Below are 18190 nucleotides of genomic sequence, written 5' to 3'. Positions count from 1 at the left end.
AACAAAACCATGCTGTGTCCGAGCTATAACTGAAGTCTTGTCTAAATGATCCTGCAGTGCTTCTTTAACCAGTGCCTCCATTAATTTTCCTGGAACAGAAGTTAAGCTCACAGGTCTATAATTACTCGTGTCAGTCTTTGATCCTCCTTTGTGAATTGGGGTCACATTTGCACATTTCCAGTCTATGGGTACCTCCCCTGAGTCCAAGGAAGCTCTCATAATTATGGCTAAGGGTTTGCTTACTTCCTTTGCTGCCTCCTTTAATATAACTGGATAGATCCCATCCACCCCGGGTACCTTTCTTGTGTTTATCTTCAACAGTTTCTCCTCCACTTTACTCCCAGTTATTTCAAGATTCTGTAGCTTACTGCTAGAGTTGAATATATATCATGCATCTTGTTTTTCAGGCTTCTGCTCATTCTGATAGAAGCAGTGCAAGAATCCCTTTCACCTCTGCCAGTGGCTACTGTCAATCTATTAGTCTTTGTCTCCCCCCAAGCTAGCAGTTTTCCGACCCACCTAACACTGCCTCGATAGCATCAGCAAATATTCTTGCCCCCTTTCTATTTAAGTGTATCCCATCCCTGTAGAAGCAATCTCTCCTGTTAACAAGTACAGTCCAGGCTGAAAAAAATTCTACCCCTTGAGCCTTGCACAATCTTTCCAGGGCCGAATTGATCGACAAGGCTCTCATCATATACTCCCTCCTATCGTGTCTGGGCAGAATTGCAGACACTTTCAAATTCAACCCTAATTCTCGGCTTTTGTTCAACAGTGACCTGTACTTGTTAAGTAATTCTGCCGGTCTCCTAAAACCATCCCTTTATCTATAGCAGCAATTTGCCTCCAATGCCACACCTCCAATTTGTGCAGCAGTCTTCCATGTGCAAGACTGTATGTCATTGTTACTACATATATTCAACATATAAAATCATTTATTTTGCAGGACATTCAATACAATCTAAATATATATATATATATATCTATTTTTTTTTAATAAATATAAATACACATGTAATTACAAATGGTTTGCAGCTTGTGGTTCGTAATTAAATGAGTGTCTGTATATGAAATTATGAATTGTTAAAGAATAGATGAGTCATAATAGTCATGTTAGGTCAATCCACAAATTTGCTTTTCAGCTATTATTTCAGCTATTAGCTTGCAGGTAGGCAGCCTATATGTGAACAACTTAAGAGTTTGAGAACACTTTTTTAAATTATTTATTTATTCACTTTTTTAGAAACCTGTAAAATTTAGATGATTTGTTATTTGCATAGGGAGATGCTCTTGATGTAGGAGCTCTGGCTGGAACTTTTGCTACAACAGCATCAGCTCTGATTACTGAATCCCTTGGAACAACAAGCATGGCAAATATATTACAGCCTCAGGATGTTGTTGTTCAAGGGGTTAAAAGTGATAGTGGAACTGCTCAGGAATCTGCATTGCTGACAGTAGAGAATGCTACAGTTGTTGACGAAAGTCTAGAAGACAAACCAGCTGAAGAAGAAGAGGAAGAAGAAGAAGCTCATGAATCAAAAGGGGGCAAAAGATCTTTTAAGTAAGTTATATATTAAAAATTAATATAAAAAGCAAGACCTTTCCCCTCAAAATATTTATATACCTTTGGCTGATGCTGCATAAGCTTGCTTTCTTGCATCGTATGCCTCTACTAATGCTAAAGAACTGGCACACTATTGGCCTAAGTAGATGATGCACCAAAAATCCTAAAGATAAGGGCAAGTACCATGTCCTTAGATAACCAGAACCCACATCTTACTTGGTCTTCAACATATTTTACTAACTATTCTGTTTGACAATCCACATTTGCATAGTGGCCACGCAGTGCACATAATGTGAAAATCAGCCAGTAAATACACTTGTACAGACATAATAATAAATCATAAGAACTAGAGTACCATATGAACTAGTGCACTATGACTGAGTTTCATACCAAAAAATCCTCTAAAAGAACAAAATCATAGTGGTCAGTGAACACACATTTGTACATACTGTAATCTTAAATCTCGCCAATTGTAATGCACTCTCCAATTGTAGTGCTTCCACTATTTTTATAAGGCACTGGCTGGCGCGCCAAATTTGTAAGCCCTTGCTTTTCTTATTTTAATTATAGTGAGAATGTTTACTTTAATTTTAGGTAACACTTGTTATCTTTTGGGCCGCTGACTACATCAGAAAATTTCAGGATTACTTATACCTTTTGCTAGAGATTGAGTGAGGCAATGAAAAACACCTGATAAACTTAACATGTTTAATTATAGAACAAACAAATTTATACAAATATTTATTCACAACTTTTCCTATTATGGAAAAGTTGTGAATAAATATTTGTATAAATATGACGCCATATTAGGATTAGATTTTTGGCGGGAAGCGGGCTTCTGCATTGATTGCGGCCACGGCACGGTATGGAAAAATATACAGACAGAGGACAGGCAAAAGGAAGGGTTAGCAGAGGGGGGAATAAATCTAATGGATAGCCGTAGTCCAGAAGATAAAACTCTTAGACAAGGAATACAGGGGTTATTGGAGCAGTATAACCACATTTTTGCCGAGAAAATAATAGAAGTAGGCGTGACTAAAGTAATGGAGCATTCGGTGCACCTCACTCAACTGCACCCAATTTATGCTTTGAAAAACCCAATACCGCAGGCACAGTTAATAAGCCTACAACAGGGAAACCGAAGAGAATATAGGGGTGTAAGTAGAACTAAAGGAGAAACCACCACCGGATTTGAAAGGGTCAGAGCGCTGGAAAAAGCAAAAAGTAAGGTAAGTAGAAGGAAGCAGAAGGGGGCCTTAGACATGGGGGCGAAACCAGAAACAAATTGTAAAGGGAAATTGGGCTTTAATTACAAGGAATAGGAGGAGCTGAAATAATCTCCGATTATGAGGTCACTACCTCAGTGACACTGGAAATGGAAAAAAACCCCATATTACACAGTTTTTTGGTATCCAAGCAGATAAAGGGGAAGAGATATGACACCATATTAGGATTAGATTTTTGGCAGGAATCAGGCTTCTGCATTAATTGCGGCCACGGCACGGTATGGAAAAATATACAGACAGAGGACAGGCAAAAGGAAGGGTTATCAGAGGGGGGAATAAATCTAATGGATAACTGTAGTCCAGAAGATAAAACTCTTAGACAAGGAATACAGGGGTCATTCATTAGTTTCATTAGAAGTGTAAGCCTAGGGCTTACTATATATAAAAAAAAAAGGGGGGGGGGTTATTCATTAGTTTCATTAGAAGTGTAAGCCTAGGGCTTACTATATATAAAAAAAAAAAAAAAAAAAAAAAAAACACTTGGGGGACGAACGTTACTACAGTTATAAGACACCATGCAAATTTCGGGCGGAATTACGATGAACATTTCTATTAACGGGGGGGGGGGGTCAGTAAAGGCTTTGAGGTATGCCGAGAAGTCGCGGATATATATAAGGATAAACGTCAGAAGGAAAAAGAGTTCGTAATGGAGTAGGAGTTAATGACAGAGGGAGTGGCAAAGTAGTGGTTAGTAGTAGAGTGAGTAACTGAGATGAAGTTAGTAACGGAGTTAATGATAGAGGGAGTGATAAGTGCTAGTCAGGAAGAGTTCTGGAGACGTAGTCTGGTTTTACCAAGAATAGTCGTGGAGATAGTCGGTTGGGAAGCGGCAAGCTTTCTGCTGGATTTCAGAAAGGAGAAATTTCCAGCCAACATAAAAGGGTTATTCAGTCAACTAGGTTCAAGGCAGCAAGGAGGAATCGTGGTGAGTCGAGAGGAAGATATGAATTAAAAAGCCGGGTATTAGATGAGGAAGTCGTCACAGAAGGTGTGGGAAGGTCAAGGTGCTGATCCTAAACACTGAAAAATATAACTTATTGTAAGTATTGTTTGGTATTATTATTTCTAATCATCCTATTTGGAAAGAAAAAGGCATTCTGGAGTCCTAAAGTACTGTTAGTTTATTTAGCCTAGGGAACAGCTGGACTAACAAGTTTGAGATTGTAATGAAACCTCTAGTTAGATTGTCAATTAGATTAGAGAAGAGATATTCTAATTGGAATTTTTGTAATCATTTTATTTGAGAAGAGATATTCTAAATGGAATTGTCGTAATCGTTATGTTTGGAAAACTTCCATAATAGGAAAAGTTGTGAATAAATATTTGTATAAATTTGTTTGTTCTATAATTAAACATGTTAAGTTTATCAGGTGTTGTTCATTGCCTCACTCAGTCTCTAGCAAAAGGTATAAGTAATCCTGAAATTTTCTGATGTAGTCAGTGGCCCAAAAGATAACAAGTGTTACCTAAAATTAAAGTAAGCATTCTCACTATAATTAAAATAAGAAAAGCAAGAGCTTACAAATTTGGCGCGCCAGCCAATGTCTTATAAAAATAGTGGAAGTACTACAATTGGCGAGATTAAAGCTTACAATACATAATAAATCATATGAGCTGACATACTATAACTAAAGTACCCAATGCACAAAAAATTCCTAAACAACAACATAATGGCTGCTCCTAAACCAAGTGTCTTGCTTTAATGAAATAATTACATTATTTCCTTTACTGTATCTGATAATCCATAAATAAGACTAATTATATTTGAAGATTAATATGTTATTAATTATATTTGAATAAATTCTTATAAGTGTTTAATTCAGGAATATTTTTTATTCATAAGGTGCACCTACTGTAATAAAGCATTCAAGAAATCTAGCCATCTGAAACAGCATATTCGTTCTCATACTGGAGAAAAACCATATAGATGTCCTCAATGTAATCGTACATTTGTGTCAATGGGTGTGTTGCGAGCACATATTCGTACACATACAGGAGCCCGTGATTTTAAGTGTCAGATATGTAAAGCAGAGTTTACTACAAATGGTTCTCTTACACGCCACATGGTAATTCATAGTAGTGTTCGGCCATTTCGTTGTACCTTTTGCACAGAAACATATCGCACCAGTGCAATGTATCGTCGCCATCTGAAATTACATCTGGAGGGCCCCCAAGGAACAACTGGTAATGTTGTTAAGATCTACTTAGACTATTAATAATTTTAAAAGTAATAAAATATAGATTAGGATTTGAAAGTTCAAAATGATTGTTTAGTAAGCTGTAGTTTCCCTGCTTAACTTATGCATCGTATATGGTATTTGACATCTTTAAAGTAGTTGACTGTCTCTGTCATTTGCACTCAATCACCATACAGTCAAACTTAGTTATAATGAGATTGCTGAAAATTGCCAATTAAACCCATTGCTCGTTTTAACCATTATATGTTTTCTAAAGTTTCAAAAAAATAGTAAATTAAAATAAACATTAGCACCTCTTTATCAAGTGAAAATACCCAAAAGGATTCTGGGCAGCACTACAGTGCTAGAAATAAGAGTTGAGATTTGTTTTTATGTTTGCTCCCATACGGTTCTCCCCACCTTAATCCTGGCTTGCAATTGCATTACTTTGAGTGAGATCCTATGCTGTTATGCTTCCTGGAGTAAGTATTGGCTTTCAGCTTCATTCTAGTTTGTATGTAGCAGTAATGCCTCACAGGCATAAACCTGTTGCAGTTTGCACCTAAATTATCATGTGGTTAGAAAGTGTTATGTTAATTGAAAATCTTACTTGACTACACGCCATATGTCATTTTCTATTAACTTTTATTAGTTTTTCATGCCAACTCTGATTGGTTGCTTTATTAACAATCAAACTGTATGATGTACTTACCCAGTTTATTTGGGTTTCTTTTGTTAGTTTTTATTAATCTTGAGTGAAAACTATTGTCAGTAAGATTGTATGTTATGTAAAATTGACAGATTGTAAATTGACAAGCAGAAGTTTAATTTAAAAGTTATTATTCCATTTAACAATTAACATACTGTTAGTGTTGTAGTATCATTTTGTATGTAGCTATATAATATAAACAAATGAAGTTTGAATAAATGGCATAATTATACATCATTTCGTATTATGGTTCCCTTCAAAGGAATTGCCACACACCTTGAATAAGTAGCATTTCCCCAGAAATATAATGCCATTTATATGTCAGGGGATGTGCTACCTTCCTGATGGTACTGTTTTGGAGATTGTTGTCTCCTCATCAGTGGGCAGGTAGGCACCCTGAATATAAGAGCTGACAGCCTACTTGTGATGACAGATGACAGCCTACATAGGATTCCAGAAGGTATAAAAACCTATAATTCCATGCAGTTTTAGAGCAAAAGCTTCAGGTTCTGTGGAAAATATATACAAGTAATGTACTTTTAAGCTATAACATCATTTTATACATAGCTGTATAATAAAAGCATAAAATTTTGCATAAAATCATATTAGTCATACATAATTTTCATTGATGCTTTTTATCTTAAATTTGCATTGAATTATTAACTTCTTGCACCTTTTAGCACATCTCATATTTTTGAATTAAGTCATAACTTGCCCGCTGGTAAGGAGACTGCAAACTCTGAAAAAATGCCAGCTGAGTGGCTGCACTCAACTGAGAATAAATGACATTATACTTTCCTTCTGGAGAAATAATACTTATTGAAATTGCTTAGGTAGAGCAACTTATTTGAAGGTATTTGCAATATGGGATTTGAATAATAATGCATTTTATGCAAGCTTCATTTACTTTTATTATGCAGCTATGTACAAAATGATGCTAACAATATGGGCGCCTCCGTAACCAGGTGGGCAGGAGCAGCAGTGCATAGCACACGCTTCTTGATTAGACCGGGGTCGAGCCTGTGACCACAAAATACGGAGGATGCGGAAAGGTCAAGGAATGACCACTGCATATCCCCAGAGCAATATGGCCTTAGTTGCTAATGCTCCTAAAAAAAAAAAAATAAATAAAATAACTAACAATATGTTAATTGTGTATATGGTGATTAATTTTTAATTTGATATCTTCAAAGTAGGAGATTTTCTCTACCATTTGTACATAATCATTCTGTTTAACTTAACACTGTAGCTTAGTCATAATGAGTGCTAGATGTAGATGTTTTTGTCATGAGGAGAAACAAGTGCTGTGTGTGTGTGTGTGTGTGTGTGTGTGTGTGTGTGTGTGTGTGTGTGTGTGTGTGACGTGACGCAACGTGACGTGACGTGACTCGGGGGAGAACCGAAGGGGCAATTTGCCAGTGCACCACAGCCTTAAAAAATGTGCAACTTGTGAAATATTTGCAGAACTTTCTGGAGCAGGATATGATCCAGCCAAGGAGGATGTCTTCGTGTGCGCTAAGTGCAGAGTGTGTAAAGAAATTAGGCACTAACTCAGCATTCTAATGGATGTTTATGAGAGTTTGAAGAGTAGAGTAGATGCCCTTGAAGGAATTAAAATAGAGCCCATCAAGCTGTCAGCTGCCCAACTAAACACCAGAGCTCACTCGTGCATCAGGCAACACAGCGACAATCTTCAAGTCAGAATGCGCTGGTCCCACTGGGGCTAGGTAGTGATGTGGCTTGGGAGTTATTGTCAGTGATTCTATTGTAAAGGCAATGGGTAATATGTTGTGCAAGAAGGATAGGTGGAATAGGACCAGGGTATGTCAGCCAGGAGCAAAAGTAGATGACAGAGCAGATATCATCTTTTAAAGACACAAACGGTGATATTGTTGTACATGGTGACACTAATGATATTAAGAGTAGGAGACATGATAGGAGGGGGCATATGTTGAGAGCCTTATTAATCAATTCGGCACAGGAGAGAATGTGCAAGGCTCATAGGGTAGATTTTTTCTCAGCATGTTCTGTGCTTGTTAACAGGAGAGACTGTTTTTACAGGGATGGGATACACTTGAATAGAAGGGGTGCAAGAATATTTGCTGATGCTATCAAGGCAAGGATAGGTGGAAAGGAAAACTGCTAGCTTGGGGGGGAGACACAGACTAATAGAGCCACAGGCATTGGTGAAAGTGATTCTTGCATTTCTATTGGTACATGCAGCAACTTGGAAAGCAAGGTGTCTGGAATTTCTAGCCCTGCTGTGGGTCATCATGGAACAAATGAATACATGAGTTGTGCTAGGATAACTTAGAATAAGAACGCATGCATCTATACTTGCATGTGCACTAATGCTAGGAGCATTGTAAATAAATTTGATGTACTGATTAAATCAACAAATGCAGACATTGTAGGAATAGCAGAGACTGTCACTCAGACATAAGTGATGCTGAATTTGCATATGGGGAGTACGATGTATACAGGAAGGACAGGACAGGACAGGTGTGCAGGGGTTATGCTTTTAGTTATAAAAAAATATTAAATCTCAGGCAGTGCATCCAGTTGACTTGGGTGACAAGTGCAATGTTGAGTCAGTATGGTGTGATATAAGCACTAAGAAAACAAATTGAGAGTAGGAGTGTGTTACAGGCCAGATGACTGTGATGAGTATACCAAACAGCTATACAGGAAAATAGAGTGGGCCAGCAAATCAGAATGTTTCATGATGGGGAATTTTAACTTTCCCCAAACGACTGGAATTTGTGGTTTGGTCACTCACACACTAGCAAGACTTTTGTGGATTTCTTGGATAACTCTTTTCTACAGCAGAATGTTAGAGAGGCAACAAGGGGAAGCAATACTCTTGATCTGGTTATCAGCAGTGATTCTTCATTAATTAAGCATCTTCAGGTAGAAGACCCACTGGGTGGCAGTGATCACAGTGTAGTAATGTGTAATTTAAAGACATAACTACTGTCAAGGGTAAAAGGAAAGGCTTTTGCTTTTGTAAAGGTGACTACAGAGGTCTCAGACAGTTTTTAAATTGTGTGCAGTGGGATGTTACCAAAAGCAAATTCTAAATGGAAAGTGTTCAGGGAAGTAATCAAAGAAGCTACAAGGTTTTCATACCAACAAAGAATACTGTTCAAGACTTTGGCCTAAATGGATGTCAGATGAACTATTGAGACACATGGCAGAGAAGAAAAGTGCATGGGATGCTTATAAATTATCAGGTGATACAGGCACCCATGGTAGATATAAATTAGTCTGTAATCAAGCTACGAAGGAGGTTAGACAAGCTTTGGCAGATTATGAGAAGTGTCTGGCAAAGACCTCAATGATTATATTAACAATAGAAGGAAGGGGTTGTTGAATCACATTGAGCCACTTGATGTCTGTGGGTTAACTGTTGATGATCCTGCTCGGGTTGCGGACAAATTGAATAGATATTTTGCATTTACAATCACATATGAGGAATTCTTTAGGGAAGGGAACGGCAGAAGTTTATCAAACTCTAACAAGGAGCTAAATGATTTTGTGATAACTGAAAGGAGTAGACAGAAAATTGTTGATCTGGTTATCAGCAGTGATTCTTCATTAAAAAAAGGCACCCGAGGCAGATGGAATTGAACTGATTATATAAAGAGAGGCAACAAAGGAGGTAAGTAAACCCTTAGCCATAATTATGAGAGCATCCTTGGATTCAGGGGAGGACCCTATGGACTGAAGATGTACAAATATATCCCCAATTCATAAAGGGGGATCAAAAGGTGACACGAGTAATTTCTGACTTGTTAGCTTAATTGATGTTCCAGGGAAAATAATGGAATCATTGGTTAAAGAAGTAATGCAGGACCATTTGGACAGGCATGCAATTATACTACAATCATAGCATGGATTTGTGAAGGGGCAGTCTTGTATAGCAAATCTTATCGGTTACTATGATGCAGTGACCAAGGAACTGGACAAAAAATAATTATGATATCATATACTTGGATTTCAGAAAGGCTTTTGATACTGTGCACATAAAAGACTGATGTACAAACTGGAGCAATGTGGTATTAAGGGCAAGTTACTGCTAGATAAAGGGATGATTAAGTGAAAGAAGACAGAGTGATTATCAGTGGGCACTGATCTTTGTGGACTAATATTATTAGTGGAGTTGCCAGGGTTCAGTGCTGGGACCATTGTTGTTTTCTATATTTATCAGTGATATTGATGAAGGTATATCAGGCTTAATGTCTAAGTTTGCAGATGATAAAAAGGTTGGCCGAGTGGTTAATGACAGTCATCAGGGTGAGCTACTGCAACAAGATGTAGGAAAATTGGGTCGATGTTCTGAGAAATGGCAATTGAAGTTTAACATTGACAAATGCAAGGTACTACACGTGGGTTGCAGTAACCCCAGAGTAACTGATCAGCTGTGTGGTGCTACACTCAGGGTTGTGGAGAATGAAAAAGTCCCAGGGTAATTGTACAGTTAGGCATGAAATTCTCTGAGCAGTGCAGACATGCTACCAGGACAGCTCATGGGGTTTTGCTAGAAACATTACAGAAACTTTGCTAACAGGGATAAGGAGGCAATTATTCCTTTGTATAAGGCCATGGTTAGGCCATATGTTGAGTAATGTGTACAGTTCTGGAGGTCTCACTTTAGGAAGGATGTAGATCTACTGGAATGGGTGCAGAGAAGGGCAATCAGATTGGTGAAGGGAACAAAAGGGTGCTCTTACCTAGAAAGGCTTCGGTTCTGCAAATTGCAGCATCTCAAGACTAGGCACTTGCGGGGAGATCTGATGGAGGTGTTTAAAGCCTTGAACAGATTGAGTAAGCTGAATATTAATGGTATTCTTCCACTTGCTGAGACTACACACATGAGAATGGATGGGTGCAGGATAGGTGTGTGGAAGTTTGCTTTCAGCCAGCAGGTGGTTGATTGTTAGAACAAGCTTCCATCTGTTGTTATTGGAAGTAGATGGGTTAAAAAAATTCAAGGGAGAACTAGACAAATTTGGGTGAAGTGTAGATGCTATATAAGCTTGCTTTCTCGCATCATCTGCTGCTGCTAGCACACATGCACAGGCTCCCACACTCACGCACAGTTCTTAGTCATACATACCAATAATATGGCTGATTATACTCCGCATTTAGGAACAGAAATGAAAGTATTTTAAGTTTACTCCCTTATGTGGGATATCCTGTTCGATCACTGATTAAAATCTACTATTTCAGGGGTAAGGGCTGAGAAACTACCAACCACTGGAACATATGATAATGTGAATTAGCTCTCATGACAAAAACAAGCTAGTACACTCGTACTGTGTTAGCTTCTCCTTCTGGCAGCTCTTTTACAATTAAAAGGCATCAAACTTTTCCAGTGCTCATTGTGGCCAAATTGCAGTGTTAAGTTAATTAGAATTATAATTTTATTGATGGTAGTTGTTAATCAGGTTAAGTAGAAACTAGTTGAGAAACAAACATCGTTCAGTTTGACTGCCAAGGAATCAGAGTCAGAAGTCAGCTATGGGAAAGCTAAGAGACCTTTCAAACACTTTGCACAAATAACATCCTCTCAAATAAATTCTTTCATTTTTGCTTGCTGTTTCCATGACACTTGCAATTGTGGTAGCTAATGACTGCATCAAACTATTAGGATTAATTATGTTATTGTTATTGACTATGGGGTAATTGTCAACATCTCTCCCATTTGCACAGGTGGAACTAAAGAGAAAATAGGTAACTACAGACCTGTAAGTTTTCATTCTGTGCTAGGATAATTATGGAATCTATGATCTTGGATGCTATTTTTTAGATCATTTTTACAAGAATGGAATGATGCATGATTTCCCCTTTACAAACCCAGCCATAGCATGGGTTTATAATGGAGAAATCATGCTCATCTGACTCAATAAATTACCATGGTATTTCCAAGAAGTCAAAAAACAACTTTGAAATTATATACATAGACTTTAATAAAGCATTTAACATGGTCCTTCACAAATGGTTATTTTCATATTAGAGCAGCAACTAAGATTACAGGCAAGATTCTCAGGGGATCAAGGGATGTTTGAAAGACAGGAAACTGGGGTTAGTTATCAGTGGACCACAGTCACAAATGCTTATCTAAATACTTGAAAATAAAGCACTTCACCTGCATAAAGTTTAGAATTTATTTATTATTAATAGATGCTAATAATTATATGTTCTGCAGATGTTTTATCCTCCACTTCTTCAGTGATTGTGATAGTGCTATTACACCATCACAAAAACTAACCCCTACGATCATTACATTTGATTATATTCTGTTAGTTATGTAGTAATTAGAGTAAACTTTACACACGTAAAGTTCTTTTAAGTATTTAGATCTAGATAATATATACAACATGCTGTTCAAGCATTATATTAGTGTCCCTCTTCTTTCAGACTTGGCACCTCCGTAGCCAGGTTGGAAGAAGCAGCAGTGCGTAGCACACGCTTCTTGATTAGACCGGGGTTCGAGCCCGTCACCGCCAAATACGGAGGATGCGGAAAGGTCAGGGAATGATCACCACATATTCCCGGAGCAATATGGCCTTAGTTGCTAATGCTCCTAAAAACCAAATAACCAAACAAACAAACTTTCAGACTTTCTTAAATGGCATTGATAAAAGCATACAGATCACATTGTCAAAATTTGCAGAAGTGTGAAGGTCAGATGGGTATTAAATATTCTTGTGAAATATTCACAATGTGGACTGGCTATACAGATGGTTAGAAAGTGGCAATTGTAGTTTAATACTGCTAAATATAAGGTTCTGCATATGAGGAATAATATCCTAAATGCAAATTAAAGTAGCCAATGATGAGAAATACTTAGAGGATGATAATACATGAAATTCTTTGTGCAGCACAACAGGTAATCATAGTTTGAGTTACATCAGTTAGCTGAATGGTTAAATAAGATGGTGATGTTCAACTCTTGTGTCCGGATGCAATTTTGATGATTATTTGACTACATCTATCTCACTGCTGTTGTAGAGGTATTGAAAGAAAAGCTAGGAAAGGTAATTAATTCGTTGAGAAATAATTCTGTTATTGGATTAGATTAAATTCCAGATTATGCTGTGAAAATTTTTAGTTATTTACAGTTCGATTTAATTCATTTTTTATTTACTCCCCTCTTTGATCACTGGTAAATTTTAGCTAAAATTTACCAATTTTCCCTTGCACCATTATAATAACTGAAAGATAATTTCAGGACAGCTGACCTTATGTTTGCGTTACCTAATCATTAAATGGTTGATAAGGTAGTTTTAAAAGCACTTTTTAAACACTTTTAACTTTTTCCTTTTGATTGCTCAAGTTATTAGTTAGCATTAGCATTAGTAGAGGCATATGATGCAAGAAAGCAAGCTTATTCAGCATCAGCCAAAAAAAAAAAAACACACCACCCCCATTTCACCCCTCCGTTCGCTCGAAATACCTGTCCAGTTGAGCCTTAAATTTGTTTAGGCTATCAAGTTAGATGGCACACGCATTTAAATTAGATAAATCTTTGGCAAGTTGGATTAATGCATTTATTTTATTCTCAACATAAATTTCATACATTCTTTATCTTCTTTTTTAATTCAGTTATTTTGGTATTTGTCTTATTGCTACATTATCTAAATTCAGAAATTTTTTTAAACTTGCATATATACTGAGTGGCCATTTTGTTAAATACACCAACCTCTATCGGTAGCACCTCCTTTACTCCTCTGAACAGCCTTGTGTCATTGGAGCATGGATTCCTTGAGGTGGCAAAAGAATTCCATGTAGACTGAGTTGCATCCTGCAGTTGCCTCAGGCTGAATGGCAGCAGCTTGTTCCACCTCACCCCACAGATGCCCAATTTGATTGACATCTAGTGAGAGCAGATTAGTGAAGTATGATAAAGTCACCCTGCTCGTGCTCCTGATACCATTCCTGTAACATGCCTTGTAATATGGCACATTATCCTGCTGGAAGTAAGTGCTACCAGATAGATAAACTGTGATCATGAAGGAATGCAGCTAGTCAACAGAAATGTTCAAGCGGGGATCTGGCATTCAGACATTTAGCCACTAGTATCAAAGGATTTAACATATGCCATGAAAACATTTCCCACACCATCCCACTTCCACTGCCAATGTGCATCAGGCATGATGGTTCCATTGATTCATGCTGCTATCTCCATACTCTGGTTCTGCCATCAGCATGGAACAACTGAAATCGGGATTCATTTGTTGTGCTCACTATTTTAGCTGACAAGAAAGGAACCTGGTGAGGTTGTTCACTGCTTTGTCCCATCCGTGACAGAACCTGACGCATTATGCATTCAGTATACTCCTTTGCACACCTCTGTTGTACTGCACTGTCATTTGACTAATTGTGTCCTGTCTGTTAAACTGCATAATCCTTTTCAAATGTTGGCCTTTCATATCAACAAGACATCTCTGACCACAGTACCACAATTGGCTGATATTTTTTGGCTGTTGGACCATTCTTAGTCCACCTTAAACACTGTTGTGCATGACCATCCAAGTAGGGTGTCCATGATCCTTGCTTCAACAGATCCCTGCCAACTATACTTCACTTAAGTTCACTGTTGACTGATTTTCTTGTTAAATTACACACACACACACACACACACACACACACACACACACACACACACACACACACACACACACACACCCTATCTCACTATTTGACTATCTGCTTTATACAGCCTGGCACAGACACATGACAACTATTCTGAAGGAATCTCCTGTGATGGAGTAGTTGATTCCTTCGATGATGGCACTGTACCCGATAAACTAGTCACAAAGTGTATCACATCCGGTGTTGTTTGATTGTTAACGTGTCACATATATCAGCAAGAATAAAAATAACATTATACTATCTTTGCTTCTGATTAGACAATTCAGTTATCATTTCATTAGCTCTATAATAGAATTTTGATTCCTGAATATATGACTTTTATGGTAATAATAATATAATTATTATCATAAAAATGCATATATTTCTTTGTTTTATGTTTGGCCAACTGTTTCCAATAATAGGAACTTGAATTGAAGTTCTCATGTTGTAAAAGGTGATTGATGTTTAAAACTGTTTAAGATGAATGAGTGTAATGAATTCCCTGAGGAAAATAAAAAAGAGTGACTAGCCAAACTACAATGATAGTGTAGGCCAGTGGTTGTCAACCTTTTTTTTTTGGACTCATGGCACACTTGAAAAATAATGTGAATTTTGGGGCACACTTTATCAAATATAATTATGTAGTGGTTATAACTAAAAAAAATACTGTATATTCAATCAAGAAAGAACCAATATATTTCAATAAAGTCCAAACCAAAGATATTTTATTTAGTCGTCAAATATACAAATTGGAAGTTTTTACCGAAATATTTTAATGAGACACCTCAGCTTGATGCTTTTGAGCAATTTCTATATATGTTAAGATGTGTTTCAGATAAACTGACTCTGATGTTGTCTTCAACGCACATCAGTTTTCCCCATTTATTTGATTTAATGTTTGTTAATTTCGAGAAACTCAACTCACAACAATAAGTAGTGGAGAGCTGCAATAAATTCTCAAGGCATGATTTGAAATTTCAGACTACTCGTCTTTGATTGAAATCCAGAACACATCTAGGGGACTTCAGTATGTTTCCATTTTGAGACTTCCATCACATGAAATTGATGCTAATTGTTTTTCAATTGATGTGAACCCTAAGCCATATGAGATTGACATAAAAGGGATTTTTACCCAGTCAAAATTCTCTATATGGAAATTATTTTTCAATGTTGTTTTCCAATGCTTCTGAGTGATCAGTTACGAGAGCAGTGATATCCTTTTTATTGGTTTCCAGTATTAATGAAAACATCAAGGTTTCCCCTCTTGCTCAGTTCAGCCAAATCAACAGTTTTTCCTTAAATGCTAGTAGCTTGTTTGTAGAAGTAAGGATGTTATCATTGCATCCTTGCATACTGGTATTTAAGCTGTTCAAATGGATGAATATTTCCACTAGATAAACTAGCCTCACACACCACAGCTTATTATTTAGGTATTCTTAAAAATTGTTCTTATCTTCTGATTGAAAGAAAACTTGTTTCATCTTTTAGTTCTTAGACACGAAACAATACCTTTCCCCCTGACAGCCATCTTACTTCTGTATGCAAAATTAAATATTCATGCTTAGCATCCATGGCACTACAAGTTGATTAAGAGACTGGTTTCAGTAGTCTTCCCTTCTGTGGAAAAAGCAAACCCACAATAAGCTATTTCAACTGAAACCTGAACCACAATTATGGACATCTAGCCTCCACAAAAATAGAAAAGAAGTGCTCCTAGCCAGAACTCAAATCGGCCATACTCATCCCACTCATCTGTTTTTGCTCACAGGAAATGATCCTCCTCAATGCATGCACTGTTTGCAACTATTGTCAGTAAAGCACATACTGATTGAATGTAGCTTGTTCAACACTGCCCGACAGTCTACTTTCAGCTCCATCTCAAACCCTATATCACTCAGCAGCATCATAGGCAATGACGCAGAACTCTGAATTTTTCACTTACTTGAAACAAATTAAAATGTATGATCGATTCTAATTGCTGTTAGAGCAGTTATCACACGTACCCTCACTTACTTTGATAGGTGCGATATGGCCTGTGTAGCCCTTGCACCAGAAACTCCCACAACAACAACATTAGTAGTCTTGATTTAATGTAATTGACCACTGATACAGCCTGATCTAAAACTGATTTCAACTCATTGCCTGGTGTTCTTCCAAAAAGGGCCTCTCTGTGCAGAAAGCAATGAAAAACCATCACATTCAGATTTTATTTCTCTACAAATGGAATAAATTCTCTGATGGATCCTATCATTGATGGAGCACCATTGGTACAGACACCCAATCATGACTTCCATGAAAGTTCTAATTTTTCTAAGTAGCCAGTCAAAGTGTCAGAAATGTGTGAAAGTGTCTGGAGCATTCTTTAAGCTTTTTGCAGCATAAAAATTGAGTTATAATTTCATTTCCATGAATAAAATGAATAAAGGCTAATAGTTGTGCTTTGCCACTAATATCAGTAGAATCATCCACTTGTAATGCAAAATCTGATTTTTTTTATTTTTTTTTATTTTTAGCCTTGTAGGTACATTTTTACTCAATGTTAAAAGACATTTCTATTATTATTCTTTGAATAGTGTCATCTGATAGGGGTATTATAGCAATTTCTTTTTCAGCTTCAACACCAAACAATATTTTGACAATCAAACGACAAGTTGATAAAATAAGGGACTTAGCTATGGTGTGCATTTCTTTTGCAATGCAATGATTTCTGCTACTTGATAAGAAGCAATCTGAGCCCTTTCAGAAATTTGTATTCTTTTCTCAAAATAATTTTCTCGTTTCTTTTGTTGTTAAAGTAATCTTTTGAAATACTCAAATATTTATCTACAAGGTTCACATGTTATTGATTAACATCTCTTCAGTTTTCTAGGAACCATGGCATTGTTTGAAAGTTTTTCACTCCAAACAACACAGAGGTAGAGGACAGCCCTTCTTTTCACACAAAGAAATTCGAAACTTAATAACTGCTCATATACTTTTAAATAACTTTGCACCTCTTCGGTTGCATGTTCCTGCTCAAATCAAGCTGACTTTTATCACTTGTGGGCCTCCCAATATAATCCTTGTTTCAGTATTCTCCTTCACGTCTTTTAGGGTGACTACTTAAGAATGAAAAAATAATGATTAAATTAAACAATAAAAAATAGACTGCTAAAATGCTTTATGTGATTATATGAATGTACTCACAACACTGATTATATCTCTGGGAATCATTGAGCAAAACTGTCTGAGAATTTTTATTTCTCTTAGGTGAAGTGGCCATTGGGCATAAGTTGCTAGTAGTGCTTGCACTCAGACAGCTGCCACCACAGAGAAGGTATTACAATGTAATGCCCACTGTAATGATAATATGGAGACAGCATTAGGCTGCGTAGACTTAGTTTGGGTGATCCCATCATGGGTGCCACTCTGTGGAATTCCCACTGTAATCGCTGTTTCTTCTAATGCTGGTCTCTTGAGGTTAGAAATGCTGAAACAGTATGGAAAAGCAAGTTTAAACCAAGGTGACAGCTGGAAGGAGGTTATAAACAAATCATAACTGTGCCAAGGGCAGGGCCTAACTTGAGGACATGCAGGCCCTAAGCAAAAGTATTTTTGGGGCCCCTATAAAATGTTTATTATGAAATGAAATTTAATGTTTTTGGATTAATAATAATAATGATAAATGGATAGGTTTTGGTGCCATTTTGCAAAGTCATGGTGCCAATGGCGCATTCAAAGGCAAATATATGGGGTTGTGTGTGATTGTCATGTATTATTTTTGAGTCACAGGTAGGGAAAAGTTGGGACCCCTGGGCTAAAATCCGATAATGGC

At 37.1% G+C, this 18190-nt stretch overlaps 1 protein-coding gene across 1 annotated transcript in view; it reads left to right on the top strand.

The window, feature by feature from the left end:
• LOC150082786 (zinc finger protein 236-like) overlaps positions 1–18190 on the top strand; it is a 95555-nt gene that overhangs the window by 56725 nt on the left and 20640 nt on the right. Inside the window, 2 exon segments of the mRNA XM_090378282.1 lie at positions 1281–1561; positions 4694–5034. Of these exon segments, the coding sequence (XP_090234408.1) occupies positions 1281–1561; positions 4694–5034 (622 nt within the window).

The sequence above is a fragment of the Mastigoproctus giganteus genome, chromosome 7 (genome assembly GCF_048544385.1).
Source record: "Mastigoproctus giganteus isolate SK-2022 chromosome 7, ASM4854438v1, whole genome shotgun sequence".
In the NCBI taxonomy this organism is placed as follows: Eukaryota; Metazoa; Arthropoda; class Arachnida; order Uropygi; family Thelyphonidae; genus Mastigoproctus; species Mastigoproctus giganteus.
Note: the sequence above shows the minus strand (reverse complement) of the source record. Positions and strands in the feature narration are given on the sequence as shown.